This window comes from Semicossyphus pulcher, unplaced genomic scaffold (assembly GCF_022749685.1).
Source record: "Semicossyphus pulcher isolate SPU_LCO1_2020_fin unplaced genomic scaffold, fSemPul1.0.p SCAF_4, whole genome shotgun sequence".
Classification (NCBI taxonomy): domain Eukaryota; kingdom Metazoa; phylum Chordata; class Actinopteri; order Labriformes; family Labridae; genus Semicossyphus; species Semicossyphus pulcher.
The window spans coordinates 34,155,776-34,174,158 of NW_027211715.1; the positions used below are offsets into that span (position 1 = coordinate 34,155,776).

General features: G+C 43.2%; 1 protein-coding gene across 1 annotated transcript in view; it reads right to left on the reverse strand.

Moving 5' to 3' along the window:
* pde4dip (phosphodiesterase 4D interacting protein) overlaps nt 1-14,239 on the reverse strand; it is a 90,246-nt gene extending 76,007 nt beyond the window's left edge. The window contains exons 1-3 of the mRNA XM_069679487.1: nt 14,156-14,239; nt 3,462-3,514; nt 71-138 (exon numbers count right to left, since the gene is read on the reverse strand). Coding sequence (XP_069535588.1) covers nt 71-138; nt 3,462-3,468 — 75 coding nt within the window. The 5' untranslated portion in view covers nt 3,469-3,514; nt 14,156-14,239. The remainder of the gene's footprint in view (nt 1-70; nt 139-3,461; nt 3,515-14,155) is intronic.
* Nucleotides 14,240-18,383: the final 4,144 nt, after the last annotated feature.

An 18,383-nucleotide genomic window follows, 5' to 3' on the forward strand; every position in this document is an offset into this window, starting at 1 on the left:
TCAACTCAGCCAGCTCCTGTTAAATCTGCATCATACAACATGTGAAAGACAAGGTGAGAACACTTCTTACCTGTTCAAACTCTCGGAGGCTGTGCATCTGTACAGGTGGGCCTTTGTCTGTTTCATCACACGAGAAATCTGCACAGAAAAAGAAACAGTCAGAATAAATCAAAGTTATTTAAAGAAAAAGATGTTTGTGTCTAAACCAATCTCCTCTCAGCTTGGGACTGAATCACATTTCCTTAATCAGCCGTTAAGGTTGGTTACTTGTCCTAAAACTGTAAGTTTTATAGAAGTTTTCCTTCACTTCTCGTCTATTCTGGCAAATAAATGAAGCTCGACAGGTCAGTGTAAACCAGGATTTACAGCTGAAAGCTCTGAAACAAGCAAATATTACAACCTCTTTTTGTTTATGGCGCATTTTAAGTAAAGTACACAAACATTAGGTTTGTCTGGTCATCTCTGTTTTATGCAAATATTTACAAAAATTGTCTTAAATTCTGACGAGCAACATTAAAAATGTTCCTGTGTTACTGAGAGCCATCAGTCAGAGCTGACATATAAACACCTCCGGACTCTCTGAGTCGAATCTCTGAGACGTCCTGATCAGCCCTCGCCTTATTATAACCCCATTAAACCTGAGTATGTGAGCTGTATTCACACACACACACACACACACACACACACACACAGAACCGACACGGTGTATTCCTGTCCAGCTGAAACTCCTCCAGAGGTCTTAAGACGTCTCAAAGCCAAACTTATCCTCTCTAAAAGGCCGGGAGCGTTTCCAGAAAACTCCACGCAGGAGGGATTTGTACAATAGTTTGTGTTTTATTCCTTCAAACGCACGGCCAATAGAAGTGTGTGTGTGTGCGTGTGTGTGTGTGGGAGAGCCAGATCCCAGGGGGTGTAATCAAGACAGCTTTGGCAGCGTAAAGATTTCTGACGGTTCTTTAAAATTGCGGCACATTAAATATTATTAAAAGCTGCTCTGTAACATAAAGGTAGAGGGATTCTGGACGGAGGCCTGGGACGTTAACTGCTGCAGGCCAGGGAACCAAACGTTACACAACACTGATATCGATGACGCAGGAGTACAACCATGCTAACACACATAATAATGTTGTGTTGCTGCACTTGTGAGGCCCTTTTTTACGTGTTCCCTAAATCCAAACTCTAATCCCAACCTCTCAAACAAACCACCCCTGAATGTCGAGCCTAAAATGAAAAGCTGAAACATTTTTGGATTTCTTTAACAGTGAAAAATTATTCTTCATCCACCGTCTGTCTGTTTAAAAACAAGAGACAACATGTGAATGTGAGTTTTACAGTTGTTAGATGAATTAATGAACTTTAGACAGCGCCAGGCTAGCTGTTTGCCCGTTTCCAGTTTTGACGCTAAGCTAGGCTAACGGCATCCTGACTCCAGGGCTGTACACAAACACATGAGATTGGCCTCCATCTTTTTATCTCAGAGGAAAGCCCCCCTGATGAGGCCTATACGGGGCTATTTCCCTATCTTTATTAAAGAGGCACCCTGAGTCTTGAAGTGTTTCTCGCTCATGGTGGATTCATGTTGGGTCTAATAATATAACAGAGAGTACGCTCTAGACCTGCTCTTTTTGTAAAGTGTCCTGAGATAACTTTGCTATGATTTTACACCATATAAATAAATATTGATTGACTGATCGATTAATACTCTCCTGTCAACTCCTGATCCTGAACACCAACAAGGCGAGTGTGCGGTACAGCTACTGTTAGAAGTAGCTTTAAAGGTGTAGTAAGTAGGATTTGTCCTTACACATGCAAACTGGGCCCCGCCTCCTGGGCTCTTCGTCACCAGAAGCTCACTCTCACTCTCTCGTGCGAAAACACGCCCACCCCACCGAGCTATCACCGACAGCATCACGCTAGCATGCTAACCGACAGTTACTTTAGCGCTAGCATGCTAACCACCCGTTAGCTTTGCGCTAGCATACTAATGATGAGGTCCATAACATGTCCACAGATAGAAATTGGACAGTACTGTGTGTACGACGAGTCAGTGAGACACAAATAAGACAGACGTGATAATAAAAAGTTCATACTACAGCTTTCATTTGCTGTTGATGCACGGAGAGGTCGGGGTTAGTGAGGTTCTTCCGACTTTCCGAGTTGGAAATCCGACCTACAGTACAAATGGAACGCACCATAACCGCCGGAGGGAAGGGTCTCACAAGGGTCTGCACACACACTCACAAACACATGTGTATCCATAAGTGATGATTTATATTGTATTATATTTGTAAAAGTCTATATGTCATTTTTCTAAAATCCTACTTATTATAGCTTTAAGCAAAAAAAGGGACACTGGTGTCTATATGGTCTTAAATAACTCTCCTTTTATATTGAAATCAAAGGTGGACAGCGAGGGAATTACATTTAATATCTCTGTGCAGGGGGAAGTGCATTAACCACTGACACTGGGCGCTCTAAAAGTAAAGCAAATGTGCCCACAGTAAGGTAGGGATCATGTCAAAGGTCAACATCAAACGTGGCGTTCCTTTGTTTCAGGGATTTTGAAAAGGCTGCTGCATGAAAGAATCCTCGAGCGGAGCAGAAATCCAAGCGTGCACAAGCAGCCTGAGCAGAAGCAGAAAGGCTGAAGCCACTGCAAGCACGATGCAGTATATCTGAGTGCATGAAGTTTGAGCAGAAGCAGAGAAACACAGGGAGGGAAATCTGAACCTGCATTTGATCAAACGATTTCAAATTGAAAGAACACAAAGGTTAGGTTGATTTATATTTGATATTTAAATACATTTTAAAAATGTTTCTGTATTATGTAGAAATTATCGGGAAAGCGCTCGCTTGGTATACTTCCATAACCTTATTCCAGATTATTTCTAGTGCAGCATTTACAGCTAACAGCAGGTTAGAGATACAAGATGTCCATTAAAGTACTAAAGTAGATCTCTGTTAATCTTTAAGACTTTTTATATAAAGTATAGCTACATAAATATTTATGTACTGACTTTAAGCATGACTTGGTTCTCCATTTAACCAACAAATAAATTAGTTGGTGTCTCAGAGCATTAGCGCCAAATTAAATCTTTTTTTTAATTAAACTTCTTTGAAAATTATAAGCTCGAAAAATCAACACCCATTTCAGCTGCTGCTGTCTGAATGTAGCCAAACAAGCAAACATATGAAGTAAGAGAACACACACGCCTACACAACCACCGTATAAAGAGGAGGTGGCTGTTAGCAACACACTCAGTCATTCATAGAGTCACAGTGGTAACAGACTGCTCATACAAACAGCTAATGAGTCAACACGGGAGCTTTTAACTGGCAGAGGGTGGAACAACTGTAATGAGATGTTTATATTGTTTACTGGATAAATAAACATGTAATAACATTTAAACAAAGAGTGAAGTATGGATCAGAGTATTAAACATTTTAGAACATGTACTCACCCATCATAGGTCCGATGCTCTTGGGCCGGGCCCGTTTCTCTGCACCACAGTGCCTGAAACAAGACACAGCTTTCAGCCCACTTCCCTCAGACTCAACACAGTCCCATGTGTCCACCAGCAGCCACACACCGAGCCTCATACCTGCACTGAAACCTGTTCATCCTGATTTATTCTCACTATTTTCCCGCCTATACCCTTACCTGCTGGTGTCCTGTCTGCCTCACATGTCCCTGGAAATGTGGTGAATTCTCATAAAGCACAGAGGGTCAAAAATAGTCCATGATGAGCGGAGCTTCCCACTGACATGTCAGAGACACACACACTCACACACTGGTGGAGACTGAGTCAGCGCATGCTTTAAGTCACACTGCCATCACTCAGCAGCTGGGACACAGTAAACAAAGAGAGAGGAAGAGGCCACGAAATCCTCCCACCAACTGGTCACGACTTTTCCGAGAGGTTTTGTTACTTATAGAGTGAAATTAAAGGGTAATTCTGGTATTTTTAAACCACTGCAATATCTATTACTTTTTGGGGGGTGTAAGTTACCGTAAAACAAGCTGCAATGGAATATTTGAACTAAAATGTGCGTCATATGTTCACTAAAAGTTCTTGTTGTTTCCACCGACAGGCTCAGATTTTTATTCTTAGTGTCTGACAACATTACAGAAAGGATCCCTACAGAGATAGACCTTTTATTGGAAGTGTAAGATGCTTTTTTGTAACCAGAAACAGCATTTTCATTGAACTCTTCATAGTCACCAGACTCCATTGACAAAACCAGTGATTTTACCTTTTAGAGGACAGTAGTTTCTTGTCTACCGCTGCCTGAATCGGTTAGCTTGTGTGGGTTATTGTGTGTTACATAAATATTGTGTTGGCTCCAAATTAACAATTTACAATCACAAGATCACAAAACAACTCAAATGTCAAGGCAGAAGTTCACCAGGAACTCCCCTGTTCTGCTAAGTAAAACCCTGTTTTTTTCAATGACGTCTGGTGGCTATGAAGAGAGTGATGAAAAAGTGGTTTGTGGCAGTTTCTTTCCTGAACAAAAAGGTCTATCTCTGTAGGGATCCTTTCTGTAATGTTGTCAGATACTTAGAATAACAATCTGAGCCTGTCAGTGAAAAAAACAAGAACTTTTTGTCGACAAATTTCATTAATGGAAGGATTACGTTGCAGCCATTACAGCCTGTTTTGCAGCTTTTTGTACATATTAGTAATTTAGACACCAAAATAGAGCCCTGGTTTAAAATACAGGAATAACCCTTTAATTGTTGGTTTGCACAGTGAAAATCCTTCATAGGTCAGTGAATTAAACGTTTGTGTTTTTTCTGTGATTCATTCTTACCTCATAGAGTGAAAAAAAATCTGGTTTTGCTTCTAAGATTTACTCTAAAGTTTTAAAGTTGGTCAGTGAGGAGGATGTTTTTAGGATCAGAGGAACAGGGTCTGGATCTCTTCCCCATTAGCACGTCCTCTGAGCCTTTCATGAATAATCAATGCGGGAGATTAAGTGAAAGCAGATCGCAGCGAGCTGTAAAGGCCTCTTTTATTAACCAAAGTGAGGATCAGACAGACGAGCAGCTTCACGTCAGGGTGAGAACGCAGTGAGCTCCAACTCATCCTCTCTTAATCAAAGGCTTAAGTAGAATCAGTGTATTTAACAGCATCTTGACCACCTAGGTGTGTGTGTGTCTATGTAGCCACTTGTTGCTAACAGCTGCAGGAGGTGTGAGTAAATGTTTCCTCCTGTGTGACAATAGAAGCTGAGTAGACGACGGTAAAGTCCTCTAACAGCTGCAGACCACCAGAGCTCTGATCAGCAGGCTGGAGTTAAAGGTGTGAGAACAACATGTGTGCTCTCTGTGTGGTTTATTCTCGTCATGTAGACCTCTTTCTCTCTGTTAACATCGAAACAAGCTGGTGCAACAATCATTCGCAACACATCCCAAAACTGCCTCTAGGTTTCTGACATAAGCTTCATAACTCCAGTGAAACTCCAGCAGAAAAAAGCTAACCCCCTGAAGCCTGAGTTTACCTTTAAATGTCTCATTAAAGTGCATTTTATGACACGTTTTATGACCCATGTATTATGTAAGATCGTCCCAGCACTGAATTGAAACTGTAGATTTGACGATATTTAACATCTTCAGACAGAACCAAAGGTCCTCCCTCAATTAACATCTATGTTAGTGGATTTGGAGTTTATTCAGTAATGTCATTAAAAGAAAAACAGAACAATTTTTGGCTTCAGCGTCTAAAACATGAAGATCAGCTTGACTCTGCGGCTGCATGCTTTCAGGTTCAAGTGTTCAAGGGCAGCAACAAGCCAAGCTAAAACAACTAGTGGACAAGTAGTGGACAACTAGTGGACAAGCCAACTAGTCGAGCAATTTTACACAAACAGGTTAAATTAAACCGTCACAGCAGGTAGAGACAATAAATACAAAGAGATGAACAGCCAATCAGACGTCTCTCTCACTGACTGGTCTCGTGGAAGCATGGATAAGTTTCCGCAAAACAGCAGAAAAAATCTAAAGATTAAAAAATACATTTCTATAACTTTTTTGAGTTCAGAAACAGGTCAAAGGTTATCTAGGCTTTTTTTAACTTGCATTGAACACTAACCTCTGTATCGTGATGAATGTTCTACGTATAACAAACTGCTCTTTGACGACCTGTCAGTCGCTCCAGGATGTTTCTGTGATTGTCGCACACAAAGATTTCACGGCAGCTTTTTCAAAAGGTAAAGTTGTGATGTTTGAGCACAACGCTCCAACAAAGCCACCTATTGGCTGAGCGAGCCGTTTGTCTTCTGACAAGACGCCAAACAAAATGTGTAAAAATGCAATGACAGTAAAGACAATCTACACATACATTATTTATCACATATACACTGTTCTACTCGTTATTTCGAGCAGTATAAAAGCACTGATAAGAGACAGGAGGATTACTGTCTCACTGTAGAGACTCTTTGAAATCAGCGACATGTAACGAGTAAGTGATCCAGTAAAAGATGCCCTCCGATGTTTTACGCCATACCTCTGTGGATCAATGTGTTGAAAATCAAAGAAGTGACTTTGATGACTTCACGCGTGGCGGGAAATATCATCAAATGTGCGGAAAAGTTGCCTCAATTGGTTGAATTTGTGTGAATTTTCTGGAGGGACTGTACTGTGAGGGTGAATCATTATGAAATCACACGTGTACATCTTACGCTGTAGTAAGGATCCTTAAGTTTCCACAGACACCAAATCTTTATTGCTGAACTTCAGGAAAGTGTTTAAAAAAAAGGACTTTTTTCCAGATGGCAGGACATTTTAAATACTCCCAAAGTTTGTACATTGAACTGAGTGCAAACATCTTAAAGAGCAGCTTCAGTATGATCTGCACTCGATGATGAACACTTTGTAAGGATCTGTCAGACAGGGTGGAAAGAAATGAAACCTAAAAACTACTTAAAGGGAAAAAAGTGAATCTGTAAAAGAGAGAAACACTGTTTGGATAAACTCTCCAAAAAGGACTAAAAGCTCTCTGCCTTTGACAACGTGTTTAACAAACACACTGTTGAGTCTGTCAGGCTCCAAGAGGTTAAATCAAGCACAGATAATTCAGGCGTTTACTCTGCAATGAGCTCAGCCAATCGCTGCCCATCATCCAGGAGCTCCACTTGTTTGAGTCCAGACCTCAGTCGTTATGTAACACCGGCACAAAGGTCCTTTTTCCTTCTGAGGTAAAGAACTTTTTACTTTCTGCATTCACTGCAGGGAGAGGCTTTTTCTATTCACATTTTATTCATGAATGCACACAAAAAACCACCACACACGCTCAGAAAACCAACCACCGTGACTCAGCAGAGGATCATCAAACAGCCTTACCTTCCTCTGTAAAGATATCCACTCATTTTACAGCTGCAGAGATAAAGGGAACACAAGGTAGCTCCAGAAGCAGCTCTGTTAGTGTCCCCTCAGCTGTCAGGTCAGTCTGAGCGCCTCCTCAGACCCAAACACATCCTCCAACTGCACAGACAGCTCCAGTAAACAGTCAGACGTGGCCAAACAGCAGCCAGAGGAGCTGCAAGTAGTGAGTTAAATCTTCCAGCCAGTCGTCTCTGCCTCCTCAGACCCGGAGCGGAGTGACCACAGTCAGGCCGTTTGGCGGCGAGGATCCCCGAGGAGCGAGCCAAGCGCCCAGCCGCTCATCTGACGTGGCAGCGAGAGGAGGTAAACACCAGCGGGGAGCAAAGGTACACACACTGCCTGCTGCAGCATGAAAGAGTGATCTGTTTCAGCACGCTGCAAAACAGACGCTTCACTGGGTCTCAGTGTGTGTGTGTGTGTGTGTGTGTGTGTGAGCATGTGCACAAACCACACCAACGTCTTCCTGCCTGTAAAACAGTCACTAATCTGTCAATGGACTATTTGCCTCTGGTATTTTTTGAAGGCAGGGTGGAGCACAAGAAGGGCGCCCTAATGTGAGTGTGTGTGAGTGTGTGTGTGTGTTTATGCATCCCTCCCGCCCCTGCAGGTGTGTGTGACATGTTGGAGCAGGTCTCCAGCAGGTAAAACAAGGTATGAATCCAGACACTAAAACCCCACAACACTGAGCACACATCCAACTGCTTTACATTTCTCTCTGCAGGACACACACACACACACAAGCACACAGATGATCTTTGTTTTAAAACCACATTATTTAACTGTATTATCGCTGTGTTTAAAGACGGTTCAAAGAGTACACAGAGCAGCTGTGTTGACTGGATTCAAACAGACAGGCCGCACATTCAGGCCGATGGAGCGAGCTCAGGATCAAAGACAGGCGGCGGCGGGCCGGAGTCAGCAGCAGAGGTCTGGATCAACGTCCGTGAAATTCCTCCTCAGTGCTTCTGCAAACAGGAGGGTGTGCTCTTCAGGAGGGTGTGTATGTGTGTATGTGTGTGTTTTTGTGCAAGTTCTGGAAAAAAGTTTTTATGTTCAAACCAAAAAAAACAACTCCTAGTTTTGGGTAAGTTACGCCATAACTGTGAGTCTTTGAGAGGCAGGCGTAGACATATTGACACTTGGTTCATAAATATCTTTCCAATTTGCTATAATTTAAGATTAAAACACGTTCAGCTCTTAAAGGCACATTATCCCCTCAATTCAGATGAAGGCTTTTATTGTGAAACACCTACAGGAAGTGTCGAGTTTCATTAAAAGAAGTTTTCAAAAAGGTGGAGACGATGTAAATACAGGTCGTCTAGTCTTCAGCAAAAACTGGAGGCGAGTGTTGGCCTGCCAGTTTTAATATTAGAAGCGTGCTAGCTCCAATTAGCATCAGGGCTAGCATGAAACACCTTCAGCATCTCCATCTCCTTGCAGACTTGCAGATGGGGTACAGCTCCGGCTTAACCATCCAAATCTTAAATACTACATATCAAATGTTTAAAATGATTGGATCGGATGTCCCAGAGGTTAAAGATTGGATCTGTAAATGCCTCAAATTTCCAGATAATATGGACCAAACATCGGTACCAGCCAAAGGCCCAAACCAGACTCCTCCTCTGATATCAGGAGGGTCAGACCGGTATAAATCAGCTCCCCTGTGAGCCTGGCCTTAGATAATATCTGAATGAGCTACCAGGACTTAGATAAGAACGAGTTAAGGAAACAGATCCTTTGAGAAGTGAACATCTTCTTTGTGTACCAACAGAGTGCCACTGCCCGGTATTAAGAGATCTGAGATGACTATGTAAAATAGAGACAGCCTGCAACTTCTGCATCTGTATGAGGCATAAAACTGTTTTTAAAAAAGTGCAGATGAGCCCTTAAAATAAGTAGAACTGGATGTTTCAGAGCACAAACACCTGCAGTGTTACAAAATGCATTCCAGACTCAGGACTCTGTGTGACCTGCAGTCTGCACAAACACACACAGCACATGCACTGTCGGCTTCAGTTAAAATTCAAGGAATCTCTCCCTCTCTCGCTCTCTCTCTGCTCTCTGTCTCCCTCCCTCTATCCTCTCTCCTCCTCACATACCTGTCTCACATTCCTCACATGCAGCCTGTGAGGGGCTGCAGGCACGCAGGCTGAGCCGGCCTGCAGGTGTGAGCCGGGAGGAGAGAGAGCATCTGAGGCTGGACTGGGAGGTTTCCCCACGCTGAGCCAAACACGTTATGCAATCAGCTAAAAGAACAACCTTCACTCTCTGAGACTTCGAAGTTCAGGACGGAGTTTTTAACTCTCTGTATGCAGGGCTGATGGTCTGAGTTCACAAACTGGGGGGTAAAGGTGAAGGGTCGTGAGATGTCAGAAGACATTTCTGCTGCACAGCTTGTGTTTATTTTGGCTCACTTTTCATATTTACTACAAGTTTTAGTTGCACTTTTTCCGACTTCTGCAACCTGTGAAGAGGTCAGAGGTCAAAGGGTGATATTGCTGTTTTAAGGGGTCACAAAGCTAAAATGTTTTCCCTGTTTTCTCACATTTCTCCTTTAGCTGTTTTAGCAGAACGATTCTAATCAGGTAACCAGAGACAGAGGCAGATGATCTGAAGAAGAGGACGTGGTGACTTTGTTGAGGATTTAAGTGACAGCTTGATGTTTGGAGGACGTCCTGACACTCTGAGTTCATCTTATAAGTGATGTCAGAAGGTTGTTATTTTGGTTTGAGGTCATGACAGGCCGTCCAATCAGCTCCCTGACTGAGAGGAGGAGGGAGGAGGTTCAGTTAAAGATGAAAAACCAGAGGAGACAAGTTAGGGAGAAGAGGGAGAGCTCGCTGACTAACTTACACCCTGTAATTATCCTGATCACACCTTTCCTCCCCTCTTCACTCCTTCTTTCCTTCCCTCTTCCCATGCTTCCTTCCACATATGCTTCATCCTTGCTAGCTTCCTCTGGTCGGCAAACAGACTATAAATGGAAACAACACTTTCACCACTGAATATTATTTAGATAGCAGTTTCAAAAGTCTCCAAAAGAGAAGGAAGGGCAACTTCCAGTTTAAATTTAGCAGATAAGCTAAACACAGGTAAGACTATATTCAGGAATCATCTTTATACACAGACATCTGCATATGACTGACAATCTTAGGATGACCATATCTGTGAAGTCGATGCGACTCCATTGGTTACAAAAAGAAGTCTGACTGTGTAGACGTCTGAGAAAATGAGCCGACCTCTTTCTCAGTAAACATGATGATGGGATGATTTAGGGCGGGGCTAACTGTGATTGACAGCCTGATTCAGCTGTACCAAAGAAAACAGTCTTACCAGTCAGCTGTTCAACTTTCAATGAGTTCATGTTGCCTGTTTTTCGCTAGCCAGATTAGCTTCCTGATTTATATTACTGTGAATTTCAGATACACCTTGCTAACCAAGCTAGCCCTAGCATTAGCCGTTAACTCAGTGTTTGCTCCTCTCCAGCTCAATCCTGTCATTAACATATTGTCGTGTCTGGATCCAAACAAGATGGCGACGGCCAAAGTGCCAAACTTGAGGCTGACGGGTTACAGGTGACGTCACAGGGCTGCATCCACTTCTTTTATTCAGTCTATGATCCAAACCTAGAAATCATTCAAGTTCAGTCCCATAATTATCAAACCACACGTTCTCTGTTCAGTTAATACCAAAGGATAACCAGAGAGCAGTCCAGCTTTCTCTGGACAAAGTTATTTCTATCAGTTTTAAATTTCACCCAGAAGATTTGGAGAAGATTTAAGTAACAGCAGAAACTCACTCGAGTCGGTCTGCATCATCAGACAGAAATGTGATGTAGGAAAAAGCGTCTGTGCGGCTGGTCTTTGCGGTTCAGGCTGAAAACGTTTGGTGCTTTTTTACATAATCTCGCCTGGAGCCACGTCATGTTATTCAGTCCTCAACATGAGAATTAGAGGAACTATTTTCTTTCTCTGTCATCTCTCGGATCAGATCCAGAGCCTGTGTACCTCCCTCTGTTGGGATGAATGTTACTGTCTAATTAACTTTCTGTACAAGCTGTCAGTGTGTATCTCTCAGACAGTGGAGTGTTTACAAGGCCAAGAGCCTGTGACAGAGCGCTGGAGCGGGTTCTCAACAGTGCGGCCAAAAACATCACGCTGGTTTTATGCTGATTTAATACAAACTTGATGATTTTAATGTTTAAATCTGCAGCAAAGATCTCCTTTGTTTGCCTCCGTGTGAGCATGTGGTCATTGATACTGTCCTGCACAGGCTCCCACTAAAATCTACTCAACAGTCAAATGCATTTATTATTAATCAGCAGCATGACAACCCCCATCAAAGGCTCATGTTACCAAACAGCACTTATTACGATTAATCAATAACTCATTGTGATGTTTTGGCTTGAATAATAAAGAACAGGGAGGGTATCCAACTGATTTACTGCAGTAAGAGTAATGACATCACTGTGACCAATCCAAATTATTCTATTTAGTATCTGACAACATTACAGAACGGATCCCTCCAGAGATCGACCTTTTTGTTACAGAAGAAGATGATTTTTTAACACCAGAAACAGACGTTACATGGCTCTCCTAAAAAGCCACCAGACTCCATTCAGAAAAACAGCGATTTTACCTCAAAGAACACAGGTTATGCAGGTCTACTGATTCCTGGATCAGTAAGCTGTGCTACACAAAAATGATGTTGCATGTTGCATTTAAATCATCGATGTCACAAAATTATACAAACAATCAAACAATCCAGGCAGCGGTCTGGTGTGTTTGCAAAAAGCGATGGAACAGTTGTTTCTGGTTTTAAAAAATCAGCTTCCTCTTTGACAAGAAGGTCCATCTCTGTAGGGATCCTTTCTTTTGTACCTGCTCGTCGTTCAGTCCCCAAAATATTTAATAAAAAAAATAATAAAAAGATTTCCCATAAGCCCTTAATGAACATGTGACAGCTGAATATCTATGGTTTGAAATCACAAGCAGAAAATAGCAGCTGTTTGACTGTGACTGCTGAAAGTATTACAGACATGTAGAGGTCTGGTGAGAGCTGGCTCAGGGGGAAAGTGTGACAGAGGACAGCGCGGGTCAAAGAACAGCAGAGAGGCTGAGTCCCTGAGATCAACAGAATGAACTGAACCTCTGCTCGCACACAGACCGGTCCACACAGAGAGTTCACATTAAATCCTGCAGGGGCCTTTATATTTAAACTCTTACTATGCTCTACTGCTAATAAACATTTAAAAAGAGAGTTGTCTGAATGAACTGATTATAGAAAGCAAAGGGACACTTCACTCACTGAGCCATGATGCTAAAAACAGACCGTCACCAGCGAGGACGACTGAGGAGTCACCAGACAACTTCACAGTGTTGTCATACAGCAGGTTGGGCAGTGCTTGGGTCGTTGGGTTCAATCCCAGCTCGTCCACTAAAAGTTCTTGTTGTTTCCACTGACAGGCTCAGATTGTTATTGTAAGTGCGCGACAACATGACAGAAAGGATCCCTACAGAGATAGACCTTAGTGTTCAGGTAAGAAGCCGTCTTTTCATCGCTCTCTTCAAAGCCACCAGACGTCAAAAAACAAACAGGTATTTTCCTTTGCAGAACAGTTGAGTTCCTGGTGTGCTGCTGCCTCAAGGTTTAAATTTGTTTGTGACATTTTTTGGACATTTTTTGGTTGGAAATTGTTAATTTGGAGCCAACTCAATATATATGTAACAAACAACAACACAAACAAACTAACCGATCGAGGAAACTACTAACTACCTCTAAGAGGTAAAATTGCTGTTTTCTTTAATGGAGTCTTGAGGCTTTTTTTTTTTTTTTTTTACAGAGGAAGATGATTTTTTTTAAACAGAAACAGACGTTACACCGCTCTCTTCAGAGACACCAGACTCCATTGATAAAAACAGTAATTTAACCTCACAGAACGCAGGAGCTGCTCTACCACCACTGCTGTAATCAGTAAGTTTTTTTTGTTATTACTGTGTGAATTTTGAGTTTCAAATGGTTTGTTTTGATCCAACACCATATGTGTATCCCCCACAGTAATACAGACAAACAAACAAACTGATGGAGGCAGACCAGCAGCTCCTGTGTTCTGCAAAGTAAAATTGCTGTATTTGTCAATGGAGTCTGGTGTGTTTGCAGAGAGCGATGTAACGTCTGTTTGTGGTTAAAACAATCATCTTCCTCTGTAACAAAAAGGTCTATCTCTGTAGGGATCCTTTCTGTCATGTTGTCACACACTTAGAATAACAATCTGAGCCTGTCAGTGGAAACAACAAGAACGAACTTTGATAAAGAATATTAGTCCTAAAGCATAACGTTGCAGCCGTTACATCTATTAGACATTCAGACCCCAAAATATGTTTAAAAATGGCACAGGTTTAAAAGATCCACTTTTGACCCTCTAACTCGAAGCTGGCTTGAGAGGCTAACATGTCTAATAAACTCCTCACACACACACAGCAGGCCTGCTGGGAGTCCGACAGCTCAGAAATCAATGAATCAATACAGAACAGGAAACAGTTATTGGCTCAGAGCAGACACCATCAGACAGCTGCCACCCTCTGACAACATCAACACAGTCGACCTGCAGGGCAAAGACAGGCTGCAACTACAAGCAATACAACAAATACAAAAGAGACTTAGCTGCTGTTAAAGTTGTGAGACTAAAATCAGTTATTACTCACACTTTCTATTGTAATCTATATGCAGGTTAGGATACATCGCAGTGACTCGCTGATGCCTGGTTACCTCTCAGTTCCGCTCTATTGTCGTGTCTCGCGGTGACAGCAGATGTCTCCTCTCCATCTTCCTCTATTCACGTCGGCGGGCTCCTTCACGTGTATCACCTGCATCCTTAAATGACCGGTCCGTCCTCGAGCCCCGGTTAGAGTCCAAATCCATCCGCGAGCATCCCCCGATTATCACCTCGGTCTGGAGTCAGAGATGCTGCTGCTGCTGCTGCTCAGACGCCACCGCCGGTGCTCCCGTTTCAGCTCATTGGTCGGCAGCGTCCCCCCGCGACCCAATAAAACTGAATGTTCACGCGTCAGATGCTCTCCCCCCTCCTCCCCCTCCTCCCCTCCTTCCCAGCGGTGCGGTGAACCCAAACATCAAACGGAAAGCCTCGTGATGCGCAGGGGAGGCCCGTGCGCTCGTTTTGGCGCAAAAACGTGCGAGAAGCCCATCAGCCCTCGAGGAATAAAACGTGTTAAAGAGGAGGGACAGAGCAGGGGGGTCAAATGTGAACAGATGAGGACTCCTTCAGTGTCAGGGAGCTGCGTCACACCAGGTGAGGATAAATAACCGCCCTCAGGACGCTGAGGTCATGTGCTCCGTGATGTTTGTGAGGATAAGGTGGGTTAAAGGATTCTCGTTCTCAGTGTTAAATAATAGGCCTAAACATATGGGGTTTAATAAAGGTTTCAGGAGACGAACTTATCTAAGTCTAATCATTTAAATGCAAAAAGCTGGTGGGTTAGAAAATGTCTACATACAGTTACACATAGGAAGGGAATAATGTCGGTCTAATGGAATAGAATAAAACACACATCATAAAGCAAAAAGCAGCATAAGATGCTGCACGAGGATGTTAGACACAAAGTAAACGTGGTCTTAACAAGATTCACAGGAAACACCAGCCAGAGCTGGAAGCAAGAGGAAAAGTTGGGTCTAATATTAGACTTGTTAGTGGGCTAAATGTGGGATGGGAGACGACTCCAGAGCCTGATCAAGCTTTCAAAGCAGAAGAAGCAAGAGTGTTTGATTGTCTAGCAGCATTATGAATTTAGAGTTCATCCATTATGCTGCTTTTCCTGTTCAGGTTCGCGGGGGGCTGGAGCCTATATCCCAGCTGCCATTGGGCGAGAGGCGGGGTTACACCTAGACACAGAGACAGACAACCTTTCACGCCAACTTTCACACCTATGGGCAATTTACCAGTGAACCTAACGAGCATGTCTTTGGACTGTGGGAGGAAGCCGGAGTACCCGGAGGGAACCCACGCATGCGCGGGGAGAACGCGCAGACTCCACACAGAAAGGCCCACTACGTCTGAACCGGGAACCTTCTCACTGAGGCAACAGCGCTAACCACAGCGCCACCGTGCAGCCTTATTAGGAGTTAACTTTGTCGATCACAAATACAGGGAACAGCAATAGTTTATCGAAAGGTGATAAAAGCACAGGTAACTGTTTCCAGGTGCTTCAAGTGTGACCAAAATATCACTGAATTTTAATAAATTAGGTTCTGTTTACTCGTAAAAATGTATCTACTTAGCTCATGAATACATAACAGCAATACGAGACATAAAAAATATGAAGAGATAGTTCTTGTTCTACCTGACTATTTCTACCTTATTCTGCTTTATTACATTTAATTTAATGAAACACTGAAGAAAATGTTTAGACAAACATTCTGTCCTGTTCCTTCTTACACACTTAATAACCTGTTCGTGCTGCTCTCATCTTCATTACTGAAACGTTGTTTGTCCCAGTGTCCTCTTCTTGTTTACCTCCATGTTTCTGCTCATCTCTCCTCAGTTTCCCTCACACAGCTCTTCTTCCTCCCTGTGAGCCTGAGCCAGCCGCTTCTTTCATGTCACCTGGTGGCCGAATGCGGAACTACAGCTCTTTGTTGTTCCTGCTCCACTGTCACTGCGTGTCATGCAAAGCTGCAAAGTGGTGTGTGCGTGTGTGTGTGTGTATGTGTGTGTGTGTGTGTGTGTGTGTGTGTGTGGACTGGACTGGAATTCTTCAGATAGTGTGTGAGATGACGGGTCTGGATACATGTGGGCTCAATGTGTTTTCTCTGTACGGGGGGGGGGAGTCATTCTGCAGATCTATACACACACACGGGGAAATAGACTCTTTTTTTAAAGCATGTTTATGTGGCTGTCCGAACAGTGTTGATGGTTAATGTAGTAAATTAAAGCAGTAAATTCCTCAGTGTGTGCCACACGGTCAGAGAAAGGTCAGTCCTCCTGCTGGTGGAGCTTTCTGCTGCATCATTGTACTCAGAACAATCCAGGTTTAGCAGCATGTCAGGCTGTAAACTTTAGACATTCAGTCTCAAAATAATCCTTCACTGTTCATGCACAAGGTTTTTACCAGGAGCCGAATTATCAACACGTCCCCCCCTCTGAAAAACACACAGACCCTGTGATTAAAACCAGTAAAAACAATTAAACAGCTTTACATGAAAACTCAGCGAGCAGCGCTGCAGCTAGCTTCAAAGAGCGCTTATAGAAAACTCTGGTGAACGTGCATCTGACAGGTAAAATATGAAGCTCGCGCAGACTGATGAAGGAGTTTAGTGTTGCTCTGAACTGAAAGAAACAACCTCCATAACATCCTCGCCTGTGCAACCTTATTTTAAGATGATTGTCGCTGTTAGTAGCATCGTTTGACAGCCATGCAAGCAAACGGGGAGATTAGAAATCAAAGCTGAAATATCCTGTCGTTCTTCCGGCACAAACTAGGTCAGACGACGGCTCTGCAACAGGAACAACAACCGATTTTGCAGCTGGGATGAGCTAAAAATGTTGAAAAATCCCTGAGAGTACAAACCACTTCCGAGCCAAATCCTGGATATTAGCCTAGCTTAGCATGAAGACAGGAAGTAGGGGGAAACAGCTAGTCTAGGTCAGTCCAGTGTTCAAAAGTTCTCATACAAACACTTGGAAAGCTCTTCATTAACACAGTTGTGTACCATGTGGAGAATCTGAGGGGGATTCTGACCCAGCACCGGACCTTAAACTGCAGCTAATGATTTCTCGAAGTGATGTTATCATAGAGTTAAATATGTTCTTAACTTTGAGGGGAAATCTGCGGTGTGTGTCTGCGTGAGTGCTCTCCCACTCGGCTGTGTGGATGATGACAGACGTTACGTTTATGAATATTTACAGTTCGGACTCTTTAGCAGAAAAAATGTTGCCCTCTCGTCTGTGTTTGTTTGAATTTGTCATAATTGTGTGTGACGCGCTGGCTGCAGTCAGGACATTTCAGCTGACGGTTAATATTAGCTCATTCCTGCTGCAGAGCTGATGTAGTGATCAAAACACGCCGCCCGTCCCGGCCTGGCACTCAGATCCATCACAGCCTCCACCCTGCTGGCCCGCAGGTGGCTCCATCATCGCAAACACATGTTCACATGGCTGAGAACTTTATTTTGAAGTCCAGGAAATCTCATTTTTTTACCCTAAATCTCAGTAATTCACACATTTAGCTGCGAGTTCAACACTTTGTGCTTGTTGAGGTACTCACCGCTGAATGATGGAGACTGACGTCACTGTTCTCGATGGTGATGAAGATGATGACAGTGAATGGGAGAGTATACACAGTTCCCCTTCAAAATAAAAGGACTTTCTAACTATCAAACTAATCACTCGAAACAAAACTCCACATAACAACCTGAATCTCCCTGTTAGATGAATCTTCTGCCTTCCTCCACCTGGATCCATTTTCTGCAAAGAACACCTGTGTGGCTCCAGAGCAGGAAGTGTGAGAGGACAGCGACGCTCATGATCTTAGAGAGGACAGGGGGAAAGTGGCTTGTGCTTACTCTGGGGCTTAATGAGGGAATGATGAACAGGTGTGGCTCAAACAGGAAGTCACTGACAGGGTGGGAAAGTCAGAGGGCATCTGGTGGAGAGATGGAGAAAGACAGGGCAGCCAAAGAAATAACGTGTACAGTTGATATACAGTTATTCTGGAAGTGAAAGAAATCTCCGAAGTGAAATAAATAAATAAGTAGCCAGTTGAAAAAGTTGCTTTTATCAGCAGTTTCTTGGATATAACCTTTGACCTTGGCACTAATGCTACAGCACCTTAAAGGTGCTATATGTAACTTTCAGAAAATCCTCATTAGCCAGGCGGGGCAGGGCGGCTGGAGAGAGCTGGGATGAAGCACTTTGTGCTGTGAGAGAAAAAACGCTGCACCCGGTGAGAGAACGCTGCACGCAGGTTTTGTTTCTATGACA